The sequence below is a fragment of the Denticeps clupeoides genome, chromosome 2 (genome assembly GCF_900700375.1).
Source record: "Denticeps clupeoides chromosome 2, fDenClu1.1, whole genome shotgun sequence".
NCBI lineage: Eukaryota > Metazoa > Chordata > Actinopteri > Clupeiformes > Denticipitidae > Denticeps > Denticeps clupeoides.
The window spans coordinates 38,386,639-38,408,308 of NC_041708.1; the positions used below are offsets into that span (position 1 = coordinate 38,386,639).

At 51.7% G+C, this 21,670-nt stretch overlaps 2 protein-coding genes across 11 annotated transcripts; one reads left to right on the plus strand and one right to left on the minus strand.

Moving 5' to 3' along the window:
* The first annotated feature begins 592 nt into the window (after positions 1-592).
* On the plus strand, positions 593-16,114 carry abi1a (abl-interactor 1a). 9 transcript variants are annotated; one of them, XM_028965183.1, is made up of 12 exons: positions 593-827; positions 4,986-5,153; positions 9,463-9,639; positions 10,426-10,440; positions 11,159-11,262; positions 11,402-11,542; positions 11,821-11,909; positions 12,265-12,348; positions 13,093-13,326; positions 13,802-13,888; positions 14,304-14,489; positions 15,173-16,114. In XM_028965183.1, exons 1-12 carry the CDS (start codon positions 711-713, stop codon positions 15,346-15,348), a joined length of 1,578 nt encoding a protein of 525 aa, XP_028821016.1. In that variant the 5' UTR covers positions 593-710; the 3' UTR covers positions 15,349-16,114. The 9 variants fall into 9 exon arrangements, with proteins under 9 accessions (XP_028821016.1, XP_028821011.1, XP_028821019.1 ...); XM_028965178.1 differs by having other exon boundaries at positions 596-827; positions 11,812-11,909; XM_028965186.1 differs by lacking the exon at positions 12,265-12,348 and having other exon boundaries at positions 596-827; positions 11,812-11,909.
* pdss1 (prenyl (decaprenyl) diphosphate synthase, subunit 1) lies at positions 8,845-19,805 on the minus strand. 2 transcript variants are annotated; one of them, XM_028965199.1, is made up of 12 exons: positions 19,595-19,805; positions 19,182-19,243; positions 18,982-19,099; positions 18,777-18,907; positions 18,564-18,705; positions 18,361-18,472; positions 18,159-18,268; positions 17,995-18,075; positions 17,789-17,902; positions 16,772-16,852; positions 16,487-16,623; positions 8,845-9,218 (listed from the first exon to the last, which is right to left on the minus strand). In XM_028965199.1, exons 1-12 carry the CDS (start codon positions 19,748-19,750, stop codon positions 9,059-9,061), a joined length of 1,404 nt encoding a protein of 467 aa, XP_028821032.1. In that variant the 5' UTR covers positions 19,751-19,805; the 3' UTR covers positions 8,845-9,058. The 2 variants fall into 2 exon arrangements, with proteins under 2 accessions (XP_028821032.1, XP_028821033.1); XM_028965200.1 differs by lacking the exon at positions 8,845-9,218 and having other exon boundaries at positions 16,169-16,623; positions 19,595-19,787.
* Positions 19,806-21,670: the final 1,865 nt, after the last annotated feature.

The following is a 21,670-nucleotide window of genomic DNA, read 5'->3' on the forward strand; positions in this document are numbered from 1 at the left end:
TACGGGACTTGTAGTTTTTTAGCCCGCAAGGTCCGCGCAGCAATACCCATAATGCACCGTGCGGATGACTGTTTGGTGGGATGTGTATTTTCAGAAACTGCTGTACTCTTGCCCGACAACGACCTAAAAACGTGTCGGAGGCGATTCTCAGTCAATTTTTTGAACGTTTGCTGTTGGTCGCAACGATAAAAAAAAAATCGAGTCAAATAACGGAGTGGTGCACCGCGCTGCGAAACGTGCAGTTTGTGCGACGCAGCTGCGCTCTCTTAAACTGTATTGGGGTTAAGTTGGACTTTTCTCAAACTACCTTTCCCACAATGCATCTAGACTGCTTGATTAATAAACTACACACCCCATCGAACATTGCCGCAAGACAACGTATACTTATTCCATTACCTCTACTACGTAAAGCAAAGCAGATCAGTGTGTTATTTATGTACTTCCGTTATAAAAAGTAAATAATATACTTATTAATATTATTGAAACGTGTCAGAGACATTGGTGTGGTGAAATACAGTGATTTGTTTCTGAATCCAGCGTAACTACATCTCCCAGCACGCCACGCTGCAGAACTGCATCTCCCAGGCTGCACTGCGCGGCCCCGCTTGTTGGTTGGCCCCTTTGTCGGGTCGGCAGGGCCCGTCATCCGCCTGTCGGACCGAGCGCGTCCGCTCACAGGGACCAGGAGAGGCTCTGCGGGGGGATGTAAGATGGCAGAGCTGCAAATGCTGCTCGACGAAGAGATCCCGGCCGGAAAGCGGGCTCTGGTGGAGAGCTACCAGAACCTGAACCGGGTCGCGGACTACTGCGAGAGCAACTATGTCCAGGTGAGGCGCGGCTTCGGCGGCTTCTCGGCGGCTTTTTCCTCAGAGCGAACTGGAGGCAGGAAATGTGGATCCACGGAGACGGAGCTCGGGGGGGAGGCTCGCCGGATCGATTCGTTCGTCCCGAGGGTGTGAACCGGGATACTGAATGAAGTTTTTTTCAGCGTAGCTTCCATTTCTCTCCGATATCGCGATATCTGCGGTTCTGTCGCGATATTCGTCTCGAATCGTGTCATGTCACCGGGAGAATCGCCGACACGAGTGGGACACGTTTATTGATGAATTATTTCTTATTGATTTGTCTCAGTGGGCAACTTACATGGAGGAAACGGCAGGATGATGTTTAATAAAAATGACAGAACGCTAAATACAATACAATAAGTAAAATTTAAATATTTTTTTAATTACACAAGTAAACCGTGAGACAGGCACATTTCCGACAGTGTCACTGTGGCGTGGTGGCCGCCGAGGAGCGTGAGGTGGCTCTGGGCCCGGCCCGCCAGGTGAGCCGTGGAGCTGGATCTGGTCCAGGACCGTCCTCCCGGCGGCGTGTCCCAGCTTGACGCGGCATGTAGTTCTCTTCTCTCCTGCGTCCTGCGGGCCTGCCGGCTCCATCGGCCTTCCTCCTGCTCCAGGGACATTCGGGGTGTGTCCACTCTACTGAGACTCGGGCCACATGCATCTCTTCCCCCGTAATTAACAGTAATTATCATCACCGGCGTGCTCCACGTCCTCCACACCTCTCCCCATCTTTTACGCAGATAAAAGCGCAGATAAAAGCGCATGTAGCCGTCCCGCTGAAGGAATATGGGGAGTTTGGGGCTCTTGCTGCGGAAATTCGACCGTCTTAATGCACTTCCTGTGACCAGTTAAAAGGTTTTGCTATGAAGCAGCATTATTTCTAGTTTCGACCATATTATGTTGGTATAAAATATATTTTGTGTTGGTTTTAGATTTACTATCCGTTGCAAGTTCCCGCAGAACCGGTTTAATTATTAATTGAAATGTAATAACCTTCTGGACTTCATGTTTACTGGACGCGGGTTATTTCTCGCTTCTAGACTCCGCCCTTTCTTCCCTTCCAGCTTCGGAGTTTCTCTCTTTATTTCTTTTTATACTTCACTTTCGTCTCAGTTCCTCTTTTGTGGACGTTTTTGCTCTGTGAATAGCGAGACGAGGTGGGGGGACGTCACCCCAGTGGACAGGACGCACCCACCTGGCCTCAGGTAACGCCCACGTCCAGCGTTTCCATGCGATACGGCTCGAGCATGTCCTCAAAATGCCCAGATTACCCAGAAGAGCGTTTATCACCTCGCCTGGTTTTATAACTTCCTGTCTCGCTCGCTACGTGGGACGTTTCCGTCTGTGTCTCCCGCCAGGAAGTATGCAGTGTGGACGTTCTACTTCTGTTTTTCCAGCCGTCCTCCTCCGCCAGTAAGAATGATGACTTTTAGTCACCAGCAGAACATCTGATGAAGTGAAGTTGCGGTGAAATGTGTACCAGGGTTGGTAACACACTCGCCTATGAACCAGAAGACCCAGGTTCTGGTCTGATAAATGCTGTCAATGTATTTAACCGTCACCCTTAGTAGCATGTGGGGACGGTACCTTCATCAAGGGGACCTCAGTGGAACATCCGAGCCTGCAACCTTCCACCACTGATGAATGAATCTCTCTCAAATGTTCTTCGTCCAGGAGCCCCGTCAGGGGGGCATTTATCACCTACTGCCCCCCAGGGCGTCTTGAAGATCAAACACACTGGTCTGTTCAGATGAAAGCTGCAGCTCCACACCAGGCCCGGGTCTGGTGTAACCTGGGCTTCAGGAGGCACCACAGCTCTTTAGATATTGAAAGCAGACACCTGAACATCTAAAAATGGGGGTGAAGAAATTTGGCTAGTGACTCTTCCTGCTCTTTAACCTACGACCTTTCTACAGTCACAGAGAGATCCATGCGCTTACATTTACAGCATTTACCAGACGTTACAGGGACAGTCCCCCCCCCGGAGACACTCAGGGTTAAGTGTCCTGCTCAGGGACACGGTGGTAGTAGGTGGGGTTTGAACCTGGGTCTTCTGGTTCATAGGCGAGTGTGTTACCCACTAGCACGCCCAGTTTATTTATATATTTTCAGGCGTTCTTCCCGCGTTCCTCCTCCGTTTCCTCTCGTCCTGCTGACACCAGAAAAAGCGAGAGGAAACGGGTCTGAGGACGTTCATCACCCCCGTCTGTTCGTCTGTTTCTGTGTGGACTTGGTCCGGTCAGCCTCTATACATGAAAAACCCGTTTGTTTACCAGTGAATTGACCTTTGACCCAATATGATGGACAACTCTGGTCCCAGGTTCGTTAAACTCATCTGTCACGTAGAGTTACTCAACGCTGGTCAATCACCCAGAATGCTGTTGAGATCAAAGCAGAGCGAAATTGGTATGAATGCTGGCATTTATGAGCTGAAGGTCAGGTGACCATGACTGCGATTGATTATTGGGGGGGTCGGGACGATGTGTTAAAATACAGACCTGAGCAACGACTGACCCAGTTTACAATCTTCAGGGCTGAATACAGAGCTTTTTCATATTTATAAGATACCTGGTATCTTCTGGCCTCATGGCTGTGACGGTCCATGTTGATGTATCTGTAAAAAGTTAATTATACAACTTCCTGCTGCCGCGCCTTTGCTATGGACACGTGCTACCAAAACACGGGTAACACACTCGCCTATGAACCAGAAGACCCAGGTTCAAACCCCACTTACTACCATCGTGTCCCTGAGCAGGACACTTAACCCTGAGTGTCTCCAGGGGGGGACTGTCCCTGTAACTACTGATTGTAAGTCGCTCTGGATAAGGGCGTCTGATAAATGCTGTAAATATATACATCTACAGTCTATGGCTTAATTAATATCGCATTATGAATATTATGCCGTAGGAGGAGTCATTCAGTGTGGCGGGACACATGTTCTGGCTCCGATGGCCTTCCACAGGGAGGAGATCTGATGCTCCTGCTTTCTGTCCCTGATCCTCAACTTCTGTTATCTTATCCTGAGACCTCAGAACTTTGTCCTGTCAGGCCGTCCCCACTAAACTCTCAAAATGGACTCAGTGAGAGAAACGTTGCAGTGGGGGTGGATGAATAGCCATCTCTCCATCTGACTGAAGGAATTCGAGGTGACCCCTCGTCTCTTTGTTTGGGGGTGGCCTTCTTTGCTCCTGAAACCCAGATCCAGACGGAACGGTTGGTCTCGTACGGTGTTTGGATGTCATGTGACCGTGGTCGTGGAGAGCGTTTGGCCTCGGGGAGATCAGTCGCTCGCAGGAAGTGCGTATTCGCACGGGAGTTGCAACACAACCTCCGTCAGGCGGTGACCAGGAACTCTGGAATTCCTGGAATTTTAAGAGGATCCTCAAGAGGTTCCCTGGGATATTCTCGGCCTCCAGGAACGTGGAGTAAAGAACCACCCCGGAAGAGCGACTGATGGTTCCTCTCAGCTCTCTAGGCGTTTATCGCTCTGCATCCTGGGAAATGTTGTGGGTTTCGGGTCGGACGCTCGTCTTCGCTTCACCTGCTCGCGTCGGTTTACCGCCATCTCCAGAACGGTGACCAGCGACCGCAGTAAAAACGTGGTTCTTTCACACAGGAAGTGAGCGCGAAGGCGCCAGCTGCTCCTCGTCCGCCGTCGGTTTCTTCTGATGTCCCCTGATGGGCCAAGGGACGTTCTCACCTGTCCCAGGATGGTTCTATAGTGTTTTTAGTCTGAGAGAGGTCCTCAGCGAGGTGGCTTCACCGTCCACTAGGAGTTTAGGCAGAGATCCTCTCAGTTTCTTCAACCATGACCTCCCCTGGTAATGCCAAAATATGACCGTACATTTCCAGCATTTACCAGACGGCCTTATCCAGAGCGACTTACAATCAGTAGTTACAGGGACAGTCCCCCCCTGGAGACACTCAGGGTTAAGTGTCCTGCTCAGGGACACGATGGTAGTAAGTGGGATTTGAAGCTGGGTCTCCTGGTTCATAGGTGAGTGTGTCACCCGCTAGGCTACTACCGTCCTACACTTGGGCTGGAGATGAGACGTAATACCATATAATAAAGACCTTAAAGATAATAATTGACAGATTGTATGAATAAAATCAAGCCCGTCCTCCATCTGTCCCCCTCAGGCTCCGGATAAGAGGAAGGCGCTGGAGGAGACCAAGTCCTACACCACCCAGTCCCTGGCCAGCGTGGCCTACCAGATCAACGCCTTGGCCAACAATGTCCTGCAACTGCTGGACATCCAGGCGTCCCAGCTGCGCCGCATGGAGTCGTCCATCAACCACATATCACAGGTACACACGCCCACAACTACGTCCCTCATGTGACAATCACTTCACTTTAATGTAGGACATGCTGCATATCATCTTTTGTAAAAATATTTATCATCATAGATGTACGATGTGAACGTGAAGATCTGTAAAGATGGGACGTTTCAAGGTCCATGGAGTGCTATCATGCCAAAATCAACCCTAGATAGATACGTAATTAACATTAATTATGCAAATGTGTGCACAATATTTACATTTTTTACCTTTATGACATTATCAGACGCCCTTATCCAGAGCGACTTACAGTCAGTAGTTACAGGGACAGTCCCCCCCTCCTAGAGACACTCAGGGTTAAGTGTCCTGCTCAGGGACACGATGGTAGTAAGTGGGGTTCGAACCTGGGACTCTGTGCTTGTCTGGTTTGTAGTCGAGTGTCACTACCAGCACGTATATTTGTCCCTGTGACATACACAGTGACACACAGAGACAGAGTCCTAGACGAGTCCCTTCATCTTCCTCTTAATGTCCATTCAGTCCCCTCTTTTCTGCCCAACTGAATGACTGTCCTTGTCATTCGGGGGAGGCGGGGCCACTACCTCCCCCCACCCGCCCCGCAGCTACATTTAACCGGCGCGAAGAGAGGAGGCTCAACGCCGCGACCCCCGCCGGGCCGGGTCAGACGTCAGGGACGGTTAAATCGGGCCACTGATCCCGTCCAGTCCTCACTGCCGTACCAGACACACAAACAGCGACATTCCAGGTTTCCCAGACACTTCCATCTGGGATCGGGAATGTGTTGGGAAGCATTTCGAAAGCTTCCGTCTGGCCGCCACGGCGCGCCTTTCGCCAAATCAAATTGCAGCCTGTTAATGCGCCATTCAGGGCGTCTCCGTGGAAACGGTATCTGGTGTGGGCTGCTGATGTTTGTACGGTTGATTTATACATCGGCGCGCCTGTTGCCATGTACGGTGATTATGAACACCGGACGCTTTATGAACTGGACCACCGTCATCACGCAAACATCTCACAGCGTCAGAAAATGGCGGTTCCCGGAGGTTCTGCACGCTCCACTTTTTGGTGGGATCTGGCACGGGTTCAAGCTGCGTGTGGGTACGTTTGTTGGCGTGGGTGAGTGCTGATTGGTTGATGGATGAGTTGGTCTGTGATGTGACTTCAGAACCGCTGGCGCGGGTCGCCGCGGAACGTTCATTATCGATAGTGCCGAACGCGCCGTTCCTGCAACCGGGGCCGTATATCAAAATGTGGGCGGAGTCGCAGAGGCACCACGCCCCAGGTAGGGCTGCGGGTGGGCGTGGCGTCCGGCTGGCTTTCCCACGCCGTACTGTACTGTGGACCGTGTGTCCGTGGATCCCCCTCAGCCGAGCGGACGAGGACAGAGGAGCTCTGTGTGACCAGCTGGACCCGGTGCACCATGGGAGACCGTGCCGCGGCTGATTTGATTAGCAGCCCTGTGTCTCGGTCTGATGGTGGACATTCGGGGAGTTAATGGCCCCTGTGTTTCCGCCGGCGGATGAGGGACGTCGTTGTCTCAGCCTCTGCAGCATTACTGAATGTCCACGCGGCGTCTTCACTCAGCAGCGTCTAGAACAGGATCCAGCGTCCCTGGTGTCTTACAGGAGGTGTCTCAGCCTCCACGTTCTCCAGACACATGGAGGAATCTGCTCTGGCCCAGATACCTTCAGAGGTGCAGTGGGGTCTCCAGAATGGCAGAGGAGTGTATAAAAAATGGTGTGTGTGTGGTGTGTGTGTGTGTGTGTGGTGTGTGTGTGTGTGTGTAGAAACGTGTCGGAGGAAACGCGCTTCCTTCTCCGGCTCCCTGTGGAGACGAGTCTTCTCCAAACAGGAAGTGGAGCTGTGTGATGATAAGTGTGAGCTGGGAGCCGCTGCGGTATCGGCCGTCGGGGGTTAAACTCGCCGGAGAACCAGAAAAACGAGGCCCTCCGAGCGATTTCGCAAGAGGGCGGTCTTACGGCGTTTCGCTGGCGTGGCCCCGCCCCCCGCACGTCTGGGAAAAACCTCGAAAATGCAGATCTCATCAGCGGCACACGCCCCTGCATTAACAATACCGCTCGCTGCGCCGTGCATGCTGGGTAACTTCCCGTTCTTCAATAGTGAAGAAGAACAGTCACTATTAGGGCGTGGCCTCTCTCTCTCTCTCTCTCTCTCTCTCTCTCTCTAACCTGCTCTGAGAATAGCCTCCTGCGGTCGAGCCCTGCGATTAAACCCTGAACCGAAATGACAGCGAGGGGGTGTGTCCCCAGGGGATGGTGTGGGTGTGGTCTTTGTTTTGGTTGATTGTATCATCTTTTTTTCGGTTCTGCGCCCCACGAGATGGTATATTATGTAAAGGGGCGTGTGAAACGGGTGTGTTTCAGAGTCCTGCTGTAGAGCGTTATTGAGTAAACTTCTTCATGTCGCCGTTTGCTTAGTCTGGTTGGAATCCCATCCATGCATTTCTACTCGCAGGTTCGACCACGCCCGACTGTAGCACGTCCAGACGTTCATATTTTCTTCCGAAGTGCCGCAGGGCGACCCAGACTCTAATTGGTGGTGGTTGTGAAGAAGAAGAAGAGCTCCATCACCGGTGTGGTTCCTCCAACCGAGGCGTTAAACAGAAATAAGGACGTAGCAGTCGAATACTGAAGCAAATACAGAATCAATTCTTCACTTTTTATATACAGTCCAGGCCAGAAGTCTGGACACCTTCTCATTCGACGTGTTTTCTTTATTCTCATGACCATTTACGTTGGTAGATTCTCACTGAAGGCATCAAAACTATGAATGAACACATGTGGAGTTCTGTACTTAACAAAAAAAGGTGAAATAAGTGAAAACATGTTTTATATTCTAGTTTCTTTGCTCTGATTACTGCTTTGAACACTCTTGGCATTCTCTCGATGAGCTTCAAGAGGTCGTCACCTGAAATGCTTCTCCAACAGTCTTGAAGGAGTTCCCAGAGGTGTTTAGCACTTGTTGGTCCAGCTCACCCCAAACCATCTGGATTGGGTTCAGGTCCGGTGACTGTGGAGGTCAGGTCTCCACTTTTTGTTAAGTACAGAACTCCATGTGTTCATTCATAGTTCTGATGCCTTCAGTGAGAATCTACCAACGTAAATGGTCCTGAAGATAAAGAAGACACGTTGAATGAGAAGGTGTCCTCCTTTTGGCCTGTACTGTAGATATTTCTTTTATGGTCACACTATGGGGAGAAAAACAGTATTTGAGGTGCTGTATACTGTTGTACAGTAAATCTCTCGAATGTTATGCGTGGTAAGCGAGATCTGACGTGGTTACGTTGTCCCTGTGTAGATGAGATGTTCTGGGTGGATTTTTAATTTTTTTTCCCCCTCTGTACACAGGAAGGAGATGAAATCACCTCCCTACTTCCTGCTGGTGCCAGCTGCACTGCTGATAAACACTCAGCCACGCCCGTAACCGGCAGCAGTCGGCTGCCAAGGCCGCAAACGTTCATGCTCGTCTCTCCGTCACTTCGTCCCTGCTTTTAAACATCGATTTGTGTGTGTGGGTGCGCGCCAGTCGGACCTGTTTCTGTTGTCCTCGTCCTGTAGAGCTTGATGATGATGATGATGATGATGGTTGGGTTTAAACACTGTTGGCCTGCAAGTGGGGCGGGGCCTGTGAGTCTGCAGATTTTTGAAGCCCGTGATCAATAATTTTTGATGAATGACCAATATTTTTCTAATCAGTACCTTTTATTGCACCATGTTCAGCTTGCTCAGATAAGATAAGATGATAATTTATTAATTCCACAAGTGGGATGAGCATCATTTTTTTAATAGAACTTTGTTTGGTTCCGTCTCCAGCGCCTCTGGTTTGTCTGTCCTCCCGTGTCCACTTCCCAGGTTCTGACAGTAAACAGTCCTTCCGTCCTTGGATATCTGGATTTCTCAGAATCTCCTGGAATTTCTGGCGAAGACCCTGGGAACTGGAATCAATCTCAGCAGTTCTGGCTGCTTCATCCATGTGCTGGTCATGAGTGGCCAGATGTGTACGGTGTTACGGTGAAAGAAATGGAACAGGGATCGAGTTGTCTCCTCTTTTTCTGCTCTGTTTGAAAGATAAAGAAGAAAGTGAAGTGATTGTCACTGTGAAACACTGCAGCACAGCACACGGTGCACACAGTGAAGTTTGTCCTCTGTATTTAACCATCACCCTGAGTGGGTGTGTGGACGGTACCGATTATGGATCTGCAGGTCACCTCTGGCCTGATATTAAAATGACTACTTATGCAGGCGGTTAACTGTGGTGTGGCGCCCCAGCGCGGTAATTCACTTCCTGCCGCCCTGCGCAGACGGTGGACATCCACAAGGAGAAGGTCGCCAGGCGAGAGATCGGCATCCTGACCACGAACAAGAACACGTCGAGGACCCACAAGATCATCGCACCGGCCAACGTGGAGCGGCCCGTCCGCTACATCCGGAAGCCCGTCGACTATACAGTGCTGGACGACGTCGGCCACGGGGTCAAGGTGAGGCGCCGTTACCCAGTTCTTACCCATGATGCCCCTGGCTCGTCTCGTCGTTCCCTTTCAGCTGAACCCATTACGTGGACGTTAGGTGGACTACTAAAACAAGCCCCGCCCCTTTCTAAACCTTGTTAAAATATGTTTAAATATAGGATTTGAAATCTGCTGGTGCAAACGTCAGGTTGGCAAGCTCCGCCTCCCTCATGAGACTCCGCTTCCCATCCAATCACAGCATCGCGTATCATTCTGACCCGGTTTTACTTGACCCCCCCATACCGACCTGCATGACCTCCCTGCGGGGTCGCCGCTCGCTGATTTTCACGGGGACGGTGGTCCCTGGGCACCAATCACTCGCCACGTCCTGCAGATGATCAATACGCTGATGGCGCCGGTCAACATCACTCCAGCCGCGACCTGCTTTACGCCTGGCCTGCACTCGTTCTCCCGACCTGAGTCATGTGACCGCGGGATTAGGGCGGCGGGGACGGAGATGGTGGATTATGTGGAACCCTGGACTTCTTTTCTGGGGGTGATTGTGTCGGGTCTGCTCGCTCCGTTTTTCCTCCGTACTCGTCCCCGGTCCTCGGCTCCCTGATCATTCCCGTCCACAAAGTGCCACGCCTTCAACCAAGAAAAGATCTGAAGTGTGTGTTATGAATCACAGGTTCTAAATCAAGCTCACAGTGGATCTGACGTCAGGCTCCACCCACACACTGTTAAGACACGCCCATTTTGACATGCCTTCTCTGTTTCTGTCTTTACTCCCTCTTCTCTTAACGCCCACGCCAGTGGCTAAAAGCCAAGGTAAGAGTCCTGTTTATTAGCCCCGCCCCTCCTGTCCCCATAGCGCCCCGTGTCTGGTTATTAAATGTGTCTGTACGTAGTGCCACTAGTTCCCAATTAAAGCTCTAATCATGTCTTAATTTTTATTAACGTGTAAATGTGTCTGCTTTGTCTGTATAGTTACATGCCTGTAATAACTACCACCACTGAGCAACAGATCATGTTAAAATACGTTTATATTGAAATATTCTAATGAGGGATTCATGAAAAAATGTTCTTATATATAAAAATTATATTCTTATATAGTCATTACTGGAATGCATATAAACAAAGTTCATCGTTTTTATTCTTACATTATATACTGTATATATGATATTAATAATAGTGGACAGCAAGGTTTTTGTTGCCTAAATTGGACGAAATGGAATGTTTTGGTACGTCACGTGTTGGTATTTGGACGACATGCTGCTCTCCGGTGGTGGTTATGATGGTGCGGAGAGTTTCCCAGATGGCGAGTTGGAGGTCGGCTCTGTTTTATAAACAGGGCGTGGCTTTAGGGCCACTAGAACTTCTCCCGGTATGTGGTTTGGCCCTTGCGGGGGCGGAGCCGAAAGTCCAGGAGCGTGGCTCCTCCTGTTTTGTCTGGGAAGCTCCTCGCGTCTCTTCATATCATGTAAGAGCTTTAAAGTCCGAGCGGAACCCCAGCTTGACCCCGCCCTCTGCTCTCTGCCCGCAACAGCAACATGGGAACAACCAGCCAATCAGAGGAGGAACTCTGTCGAGGACCAATCCGCCCACGCAGAAGCCACCCAGCCCTCCCATGTCGGGGCGGGGCACTCTCGGGTGAGACGTGTCCACGTGCGAACCGCGGCGGCAGCTGGAGACTCAAACCAGTGTTGATCCTGAGCTCGGTGTTTCACACCCTGACTGGAGTGTGTGTGTGTGTGTGTGTGTGTGTGTGTGTGTGTGTGTGTGTCGACAGGCGCAACACCTCATATAAAACCCTGGAGCCGGTGAAGCCGCCCACCGTGCCTAACGACTACATGACCAGCCCCGCCCGCCTGGGAAACCAACACAGCCCCGCCCGCACCGCATCGCTCAACCAGAGACCCCGGACACACAGGTAACCCCACGCTGGGTGTGCGTTGGCTCCGCCCTGATTGGGAGGGTCGCAGCCGGTCATCCGGCACGGTTTTATATTCTGGATAAATGACTTTCTAATTGCGTGTGTGTGTGTATGTGTGTGTGTGTGTGTGTGTGTGTGTGTATGTGTGTGTGTGTGTGTGCGTGTGTGTGCGCGTGTGTGCGCGTGTGTGTGCGCGTGTGCGCGTGTGTGTGCGCGTGTGTGTGCGCGTGTGTGTGCGTGTGTGTGTGTGTGTGTGTGTGCACCAGCGGCAGTAGCGGCGGCAGTGGCAGCCGCGAGAACAGCGGCAGCAGCAGTATAGGTATCCCCATCGCCGTGCCAACGCCCTCCATTCCCAACTCTGCAGGTGAGACACTTTATTTCTCCTCCCCGCGAGTGTTTTCGAGGACAGAATTAGAGTCTCCAGTGTCCCTTTTGTCTTCTGAGTCTGTAAGTGGGACAGGACGTCTCCTGCTCGCACCGTTACTCCGATTCTCCCGTTTCTGGGTCGGGAGCGAGGGGCGGAGAACAGGTGACTGGAGGGGGCGGGGCTGCTAGACGGACAGACGGAGCGAAGGCTGGAAATGAGCACCGTTGCCATGGCAATACTCATCCAGCACAGTTGAAGAAATGTTACATGTGTATATACTGTTTGAGTTTGTGTGTGTGTGTGTGTGCGTCTGTGTGTGAACAACTCACCAACCCAATATAAACTCTTACAGCCCCGCCCATATTTGCTCCACCTGCCCCGCCTCCACCTTCTCCCCTCCTTGGAATGAGTCCCCCCATGTCTGCAGCAGCAGTAGGTGAGACTCCACCCACCTTGCCTGGCACGCCCCCTCTACAGCGCACAGTCGAGTGGGGGGCGGGGCCTCGCTGGGCGATTCCTCAATTCAGCCAATCTCTGTCGTTTCCCAGCTCAGCCAATCACGGTCAGCGGTTCCTTCCCTTGCAGGGGCTCTTTAGGATGCAAATCTGTGTGTGTGTGTGTGTGTGTGTGTGAGAGAGAGATGTAACTTGCACCACGTTTGATTTGCTTTCGTCTCTGATCTTCAGGTTCATGATTGGATTCTGGGTGGTGGTGCTGGGATTAAATTCGAAACGTTCTGTCTGTTTAAAATTGTATTTGTCTGTGTGTTTGTAAGTTTGTGATCTGAAAATTAATTTGGGTTTGATCTGAGAATGACAATAATCAATAATACAGATAAACAAAAGAAATAAAACTGTATACCGTGTGGAAGTAGACTATAGATCTCCAGATATTATACACGATGTGGAGGTGTTATGGGTGAAGAACCTGCAGCACAGCACTGTTAAACGCAGAAACGTGTGAAGAAGGCCGCTCCCCCGCTGCAGCTCTCCTGTCCGTCAGTCCGTCCTGCTGCGCTGCTGTTTGTATTTCAGGACGGTGGAGCTGCTGCTGTTCTTCTCTCCAGGCTCCTGCTGACCTCCTGACCTCTTGCTGTTGTCCATCTCTGAGGTTCTGGGCTGACCATCTTTGTTTGGGTCTCTCTCTCTCTCTCTCTCTCTCTGTCTGCTGGTGCCGGCAGCGGTGGCCACCGGACCCGGCCTCGGCCCGATCCCCATGTCCCAGTTCGGGACGATATCCCGGCAGATCTCGCGACACAACTCCACCAACTCCTCCGTCTCCATGGTTTCGGCTACGGGCACGTACCGCCGGGCGCCGTCCGTCTCCTCGCAGTTCTCCCTGCAGCAGCAGCAGCAGCCGGCGCCGCCGCCGCCACACGTTAACGGCGGCACCGCCGCCTACCCCCACAACGCAAGTAAGCGGCGAAATTTCCACGTGGAAACGTATTCTGGGTAGCGCGTAGATCTGCGCCCCCCCGCGACTCCGGATTCCGGAAACATTCTGGGCTGATTGTATAAATGTGAAGTAGCCAATCAGCAGCCAACGCTGTTGTAGGCCCGCCTTCCCACTTCACACCTTGAGGCCAACGTTGCACCAACGCTCTCGCAACGTTTCCCACGGTTACTCTCGATAACGTTCCATATATCAGCGGGAAAAATGGCTCCGAACTTCTCAAAGGGGTTGTCCTCCTCGAGTTATTTTTAGCCCCGCCCTGTCCTGGTTGGAGGCCGTTTTTGTGCGTATTTATTGCCTCCAGATCTACTGATGAGTCTGTGGCTCGTGTGGTGAGGGTCACGTGACCTTCCTGACTTTTTCTTTTTTTGTCTGCTTTTCTTCTTCTTCTTCCTCCTCCTTCCTTCCTGCCTGTCTGTCTGTGTGTCCGTGTCCAGTGTCCATCGCCCCGCCTCCTCCGCCCATGCCCCAGCTCACCCCCCAGATCCCCCTCACAGGCTTTGTGGCGCGGATGCAGGAGAGCAGTAAGTGTCCCGTCCTCACCGGCACGCCGCTCTGCACCTCCCGTCGCCGTAACCCAACGTTCCCGCCTCTCGGGCGGCTCTTTACGTAATGCGAAAGCAGCTTACGTCCCGCGGGCCGAATTAACCGGCTCGCATTGTTGCGCCGCGTGAGATTAAACGGCTGAAACGGGCTGATCCAGGGTCAGCTGCCGGAGAGGAGACCTGGATCGGCGCGTCTGCTCCGGCCCGCCCCCTGCTGGAGGACACCGTGAAGCCGGGATTGTCAGGGGCGCCCCCTGGTGGTGGCCTGTGTCTGTAGTGGAGTAGCTGGTAGAGCGGGTGCATGGCTGACTGCTGTTTTACTGGGTGGGGTGGGTGCATGCGGCCTGCGTGAACTTCGTGTGATTGATTGCCGTTTGGCGACGCGCGATTGCAGTTGCAGACACGCCCACGCCCCCGCCACCCCCGCCCCCAGACGACATGCCGATGTTCGACGACTCCCCGCCTCCGCCCCCACCCCCGCCGGTGGACTACGAGGAGGAGGACGCGTCTGTGGTGCACTACAGCGACCCCTACGCCGACGGCGACCCCAACTGGGCCCCCAAGAATTACGTCGAGAAAGGTGCACCCACTTTTACCACGACCCAAAAATATATATTTTAAACGTCCCCTGACATGAAGATGTGACTTTGTGAGATGATTTAACGTTAATACGAGTTCCTCCAGCGGCTAGAAATGGCGGTCGGTGTAAAGAGGGTTTTGGTCGTTCTGCTTCACCGTTCAGAGAGCGGCAGCTCAGGAATTTGTCCCCTTATGACGTCATAAGGGGAAAGGTCACCTCCCATTTCTCATGCTGTTTCTGTGTGAAGTTTTTTATATCCTGTAAAAACGCAGACGCCACCAAACATTGTGACGCTCAACTTCTATAGCCCCCTCTCCTCCTGGCCCCGCCCTCTCTCCTCCTCATTAGCATTTAAAGCTACAGACGGTGAGACGGCGCATCCTGGGAAGTCTCATTGTGGGACTGGATCAAAGTGGCTGGAATTCTTCACCAAGAGACGTCAGATACAGAATTAGGGGACTGACAAGATATAAAAAACATTTAAAAAAATGTTCATGTCAGGGGACCTTTTAAGATGTTGCTTTATAATAGTTGTTTCTTGGTCTGTTGATTTAAACTTTTTTTCTTCTGTTTGTGCCTCCATTGCCATTAATTTTTAATTAAAAAAAATAAATAAATAATAAGTTTAAATGAAATATTTTGAATCTTGATGTACATTTTGGCATGAACTTTCCCGTCCTCAGTGGTGGCCATCTACGACTACTCCAAGGACAAGGACGATGAGCTGAGCTTCATGGAAGGCGCCATCATCTACATCATCAAGAAGAACGACGACGGCTGGTTCGAGGGCGTCTGCAACGGGGTGACGGGCCTGTTCCCCGGCAACTACGTGGAGTCCATCATGCACTACGCCGACTGAAGGCGTCTTCTATTCACCGCTCCACCGTATCCCCCCCCCCCCCCCCCCCCCCCAAATTAGCGAGTAAATAGGAGCGCGTCTGTGCTTTACGGTGTAGTTGTGGGTAAGCGGGGGCGTGCTTGGTTAATGATCGATGATGTACTGCTGCCTGGCAGGGCGGGCCGCTGCAGACGGGCGGCGGCCGCCTGGCTGGCGTCTCAATGACGTGACTGCGACGATTATGATGATTTACCGTGAAAAATTGTGCCATTCGATTCCCTCCCCGATCGTTCGATCGATCACACAGCCGACGTGTTTGCTGCATGCGAGAGCTGACGGCCGAGGTCTCTACACCGGACTCGCCATCAATCAAAAAAAAAGAAATAAACGTACTTATTCCACAGCGCATGCTGCACACGGACGTTTTACTTTATAAAACGATATCTAGTATAATATCCACTTTTAATTCCATTCTGCTTAACACTGTTTAGTTTTTAATTTTGCTCTTTTATGATTTCTCTTATTCTCTCGTTTGATAAAATTGCATTAATTTTTTCGTATGTTCGAGGTTCCGACTGCAGCCAGTACGAACAAACTGAACGGATGCGACGTGGTAGATGGTCGGGATGAAGGCGATGGCCCATCGAACCGGAACTTTCGCCGCTTTAACCCCTTCGCTTCCTTTCGGTCACCGGCGCTCGTCTGTCCGCCCGTTCCACTTGTATTTATATGTTAAATGAGAATTTTAATGTACAGTCTTTTATAATAAATCATTCTCCTACGTAAAGCGCTGCGAGTGTGTGGTGCATGTGGGGGGCGGGAAGAACCACAGGAGGCGGGGTTTAAGTTAAAAACATGTTCACGGTGGCTTTAAGGCCTGGGATGGTGACGTGTGGACGGATCTTCAGGACAGAGAACGGGTCCACAAACACACACCCCCCCCTGTAATGGAAATATAGCAGATGCCTGTAGCTCCTCCCCCAGTCATTTTTCAGTCCAATCACACCAGAGATGGGACCTGGGAGGCGGGGCCCGTACAGAACCACACATAGTGACAACAGTGTAAATAACAATCATTTCCCCTTCGGAAGGGGCCACGCCCGAGAGCTCCAGCGAGCGTAGCTGCCTGAGGTGGAGGCGTGCCGGGGGCGGGGCTCACTTGTCGCGGGTCAGCACCAGCTGGGTGAGCTGGATGAGGGCGTCGCGCTCGGGCGAGGGCCGCAGGCGGCTGATCTGACGGACCGCCTCCTGGCAGTAGCGCTGCGCCAGGTAGCTGGTCTGTTCCACGCCGTCACTCTGATCGCCGGAGAAGCACAAAACCGTTTTAGAGGAAAGTGTTCGTGTGGGCGGGGCTTCAGAAAGTTTTTTTTTTTTTTATATGAATGACCAGGTAATATTAAGAGCTATTAAACGGTGACTTTGCGGGTGTAGGTGACAATGTTACCTGTAAAACGTAGCTCCAGGCACGGTCCACGTCCCCGCTGGAGCTGAAGCGCCGCATGATCATCGCGTGAAGCTCGGGGAACTACGACACCACAGAGGAAACGTAGAGATGCTCATAACAGGCACCAATGACAAAAAACACGTCTGCAAAGTCCCAGGTTCGAACCCCACTTACTTCTGAGAGCATGAACACGAAAGAATGAGGGGGAGGGAACAGGCGTTCTGGACAAACAGATCCTGATTGGTTTATGTTGCTAAGTAAACCAATCAGATTTCAGTGTGGGCGGGCTTTTATTAAAGTTCTACAGGACTGGGGTTATGATAAGTTATCAGCCCAGCAGAACATCAAGGCAGAGGGACAGTGGTCCAGAATAAAACCGAAATCTAAAGCCGGAATACAGAAGCAACGCGACGTGGTTCACCGTGTACAACCAGCATAAATCAATCAAAACAGATAAAAACAAAGGATTTTATACGTTATTAAACTGTTTATTATCTCTGGTGCTCTTCAGTTTCAGTCTCCCAATAAAAAAATAATTAAAAATGATTAATTTATATATATATATAAACATAATATTTGTCTGCCTTATAATAAAAAGTATTAGTGATGGGCGTGGCAGTTCTTTTAGATGCACTGAATCTAAAAGCCCGGAGTGGCTGATCGGGACCGTGAGCCTCGACCTGCTACTCGTGGGTCGTTTCCATATTTCTTTCTTCTCGTTTTAATTTTGCAAATGGTTTATTTAAAATTTGAAAAAAAGTCTAAACGAAAGCTATTCATTTTCTAGTGAGTAAATCTACACTAGCAGGGGGGGCGCCACCTAAAAACGTCCAAATTCGTGGAGATTTCGGGTTTTTGTTAAATGAGGACGAAGAAGATGTGGAACTTTGCCTGCATTCAAGTCAGTGACGTGTGTTGCATTGAGATGATTCTCAACCTAAAGTGATTTGTTCATTCCGGCTCCACTGAGCTGAGAATCGAGCGAATCGCCTGAATTGATTCGGGGGGCGGGCCCACCTGCTGGCAGGCGAACAGGACGGGTCCGGTGGCCAGACCCAGCCTCAGGTCAGCAGCTGAAGGTTTTCCTAGGAGACTCGCACACGAGGTGAAGTCCAGGACGTCGTCGACCAGCTGAGGAGACACACGGGGACGCAGGACGTCCGGTTAGCGCCGCTGCTTCGTTATCAGAATGCGAGTGTGGGGGGGAAAAGAGGAATCGTGACCTGGAAGGCGATCCCGACGTTCCGGCCGTACTGGAACGCAATTTCGTGCACCTCAGGATCCGCGTTGACTAAAATGGAGACCTGCGAGGAGAGAGAGAACCGAGGTGAGTGTCTCTCGCCCGCCTGGAGACAGAACACTCGGCCTGGAGACAGAACGTACATACTGCTTTACAGCTGTTGGCGATCAGACTCGCCGTCTTCTTGAACGTCTTCTCGAGGTAGTGCTTGAATCGCTCGTTCTCGTTCTCTTTGGAGCCCAGCTGCATGAATTCACCTGCGAGAGGTGAAATAAGTCAGCCACTCGAACAAAAGAGATTAGCATTAGGATTCGTTTCCACCATTTACTGTTCGACCTCCATTTTTTACCTCTCACCAAATCCTCCACGACCTGGGACAGCACCGACACCACCGCGTTGTTCCCGATACGGGCCAAAGCCATGGAGGCTGCGGAGAGGATGAAGTCGCCTGCCAGGATCGCCTAAAAGCCGGAGGTCATCAAAAGGTCACTTTTTATTAGTAACATGCTTTAAAGTGATGACGCGGCGCGTTGGTATAAATACGAGACGCACCTTCCTCTCGCCCCAGACCTCGTTGATGGTGGTTTTCCCCCTGCGCTTGTCCGAGCCATCGATCACGTCATCGTGCACCAGGCTGGCGGTGTGGATCATCTCCGAGATCATGGCGACCGACCTCTGACCCGGCAGGAGGTCACTGCAAAGACAAGATGGCGTGGTCACCAACCGCAGCCACGGCGGCGCGCCCGCCCGCCCCCACCCGCGTACCCGTCCCGGTCGCCGTGGACGTTGCAGGCCCGCGCCATCAGCACCACGATCATGGGCCGGAAGGCCTTCCCCTTGCCGTCGAAGTAGTAGTCGCACAGGGCCTTCAGCTCCGCCCTGGACACCAGCAGCTCCTGCGGACACGTTCGGACGTTACTACCGGCCGCCGCTGCCACGCGCCGCGCCCGCACATCACGGCCCCGCCCACCTTTCTGATGTCCTCGTACAGGTCCTTCAGGTCCTTCTGCGCCAGCGAGAACGGGTCTCTCAGCTTGGCGTCCTGGTGAGTCCACCGGCAGCGGCCGAGAAGCAGCCTGGGCTTCCACCTAAAATACGAGAAGAGGAGTGAAATTACGGCAGGGGGCGCGGCGAGGAGCCCCGCAGGGGTCACGCAGGGTCGGCACGTACCGGTCACTGCAGCGTAGTAATCTGGCTGAATTTAAAAGCACCGGCCGCCCTGACAACTGGACCTGGAGAAGAAGAGAGAGATGTGCCACTTCATTTCACGAATAATAATAACACTAATATTAATAATCTCGCCACCGGTGTTGAAATATGTCCAGAGAAACACACATAATGAACAGTCATAATCTTTTCTATCGATTGGTCAGCGTGTCACCGGTCATGAACAGACCGGAAGCACCCATTTGACCTTTGACCGCCTCAAGGTGAAGCTGCACGCGGCTCGGAGCGGGACCGGATGCGGAGCCCGCGCGGCAGCCGCGTTAATTAACGACGCTCATGAACTCGGACGGAACCCCGAATGAGCCGCACATGTGACCTTCAGTCGCGGCGGCTCAGCGGCCGCCCGGATTCGTTACCTCCTGCGCCGGCGCGGGCGCTCCGCCTCCCGCGCCGAGGAGCAGCGTCTCCAGCGGGCGGCTGCCGGCGGAGCCCGGAGCGCAGCGTCTCCAGCAGTGCCGCCACGGCGCCGCCATCTTCCTCCTCCTCCCGCACGGCGCGGCGGTGACGCGCATGTACGCGCAGGGTTGCGTCACGTGACGCGGACGTCCCCTCTGATTGGCTCAGCCCCTTTAGCGCGTTTAAGTTTCGTAACATAAAAATTAAATAATTTCAGGCATAATAAAAGCAAGTTTTAAACCAGAGAGAGTTGCCAATTAACGTCTGTAAAAAAAACATTATTTTAGTCGATAGTTTTCCATGTCGGGTTAACGTAGTGACGTCACCAAACTAGCTTCGTGCTAGCAGCAGCGCGTTCACTTTATAAGACTCTGCAAGTGATAAAACGCTCCAAAATCTGCGTGTGCTGAATATTGTAATTGTGCAACGATTCCCGCACCACCGCAACAACAGAGCGTCCAGGCGTGTGCGTCTGCAGACGCGTCTGCGTGGATTTTAGCATCGAGCCGCTTCTCACTATTTGAGGGGGACGGGAGGCGGTCGGATAATAAACGTTCTGCGGGAACCGGAGGAGCCGGGATGGGGCGGCGGGGAGATGCGCTCATCACACTTTTACCCCAGGCCGCCGTCTGAAGTGGCGCTGCGTGATTCACGAATCATCCGGATCCATTAAACAACTCAGGAGCCGCGAACCCTAACTACCCCCTGTCTAAATGGTAAACTCCGGCACATTAAAACATCTTATACTCATTAAAACATCGGTTACTACCATAGAAGCTGCATAACTTACGGTTTCTCAGCACCATCTGAATCTGAATCGCTCAGAGATCCGATCACTAGATGAATCACTAGATGACTTTACATCAAAAACTTATAAAGTGAAAGTAGGAGATGATACTAAAGAGGTGATACTTCCAAATTCATTTGGTTACCACCAGGAACATACCTCAGGTGATATATCTAGAACATACCGCTAACAGTACCGATACTACTACTGAAAGTGGTGTGAGAGTCATTGTGCAGCACAGCACATGTTGACACAATGAAATGTGTCTTCTGCATTTAACCATTTCATGGGCAGCCGTGACAGGTACTTTGCTCAGTGGCACCTTGGCGGTTCAGGATTCGAACCGGGCCCTTACCCACTAGGCCACCACTACCCCACTAGCACCACATGTGACACTTTTTTATCTTTTTTCAAAATGATTGCAGTACATTTTGTTTGATAATGTAGTCCAGGTGTTTCTTATGTCCTCATTTGTCCCTGGTAGTGTAGATACGGTCAGGGGGTGGAAGGGATGTCCACATATGCGTTGCACTTCCTGGGCGTGGTCTCTTCCTCCTCACAGAGGTTCTCTTGTGAAATAAAAACTCCTCCCACTGACAGCTGGACTAAAAGGGGAAAAATGTTGACAACAGAACATCACTCATGGAACAAGTTCTACAAGGAAAAGGAACGTTTCATTTCCTACATGCTCCTGTCTGATACATATTTCATAGTTAAATAGAATGGTGATCATCAGTTTAATTTCGATATGTTGGTAATACAAGTAATACAAGTACCTTGGTGTTCACCTGAACAATAAACTGGACTGGACTCATAACACAAATGCACTTTATAAAAAAGGGCAGAGCAGGCTGTACCTGCTGCGGAGGCTCAGGTCTTTTGGGGTACAGGGGCCACTCCTGAAGACTTTTTATGACTCTGTAGTGGCATCAGCCATCTTTCACGGTGTGGTCTGCTGGGGTAGCAGCATCTCTTCTGGGGACAGGAAGAGGCTGAACAGGCTGATCCGGAGGGCCAACTCTGTTCTAGGATGCCCTCTGGACCCAGTGGAGGTGGTGAGTGACAGGAGAATGGTGGCTAAGCTGTCATCCCTGTTGGACAACATCTCCCACCCCATGCAGGAAACTCTGACAGCACTGAGCAGCTCCTTCAGTGGCAGGCTACTGCACCCACGATGTGGGAAGGAGAGGTTCAGAAGGTCTTTCCTGCTGTCAGACTCTTCAACAAAGACCTCACAGCTGACCACACA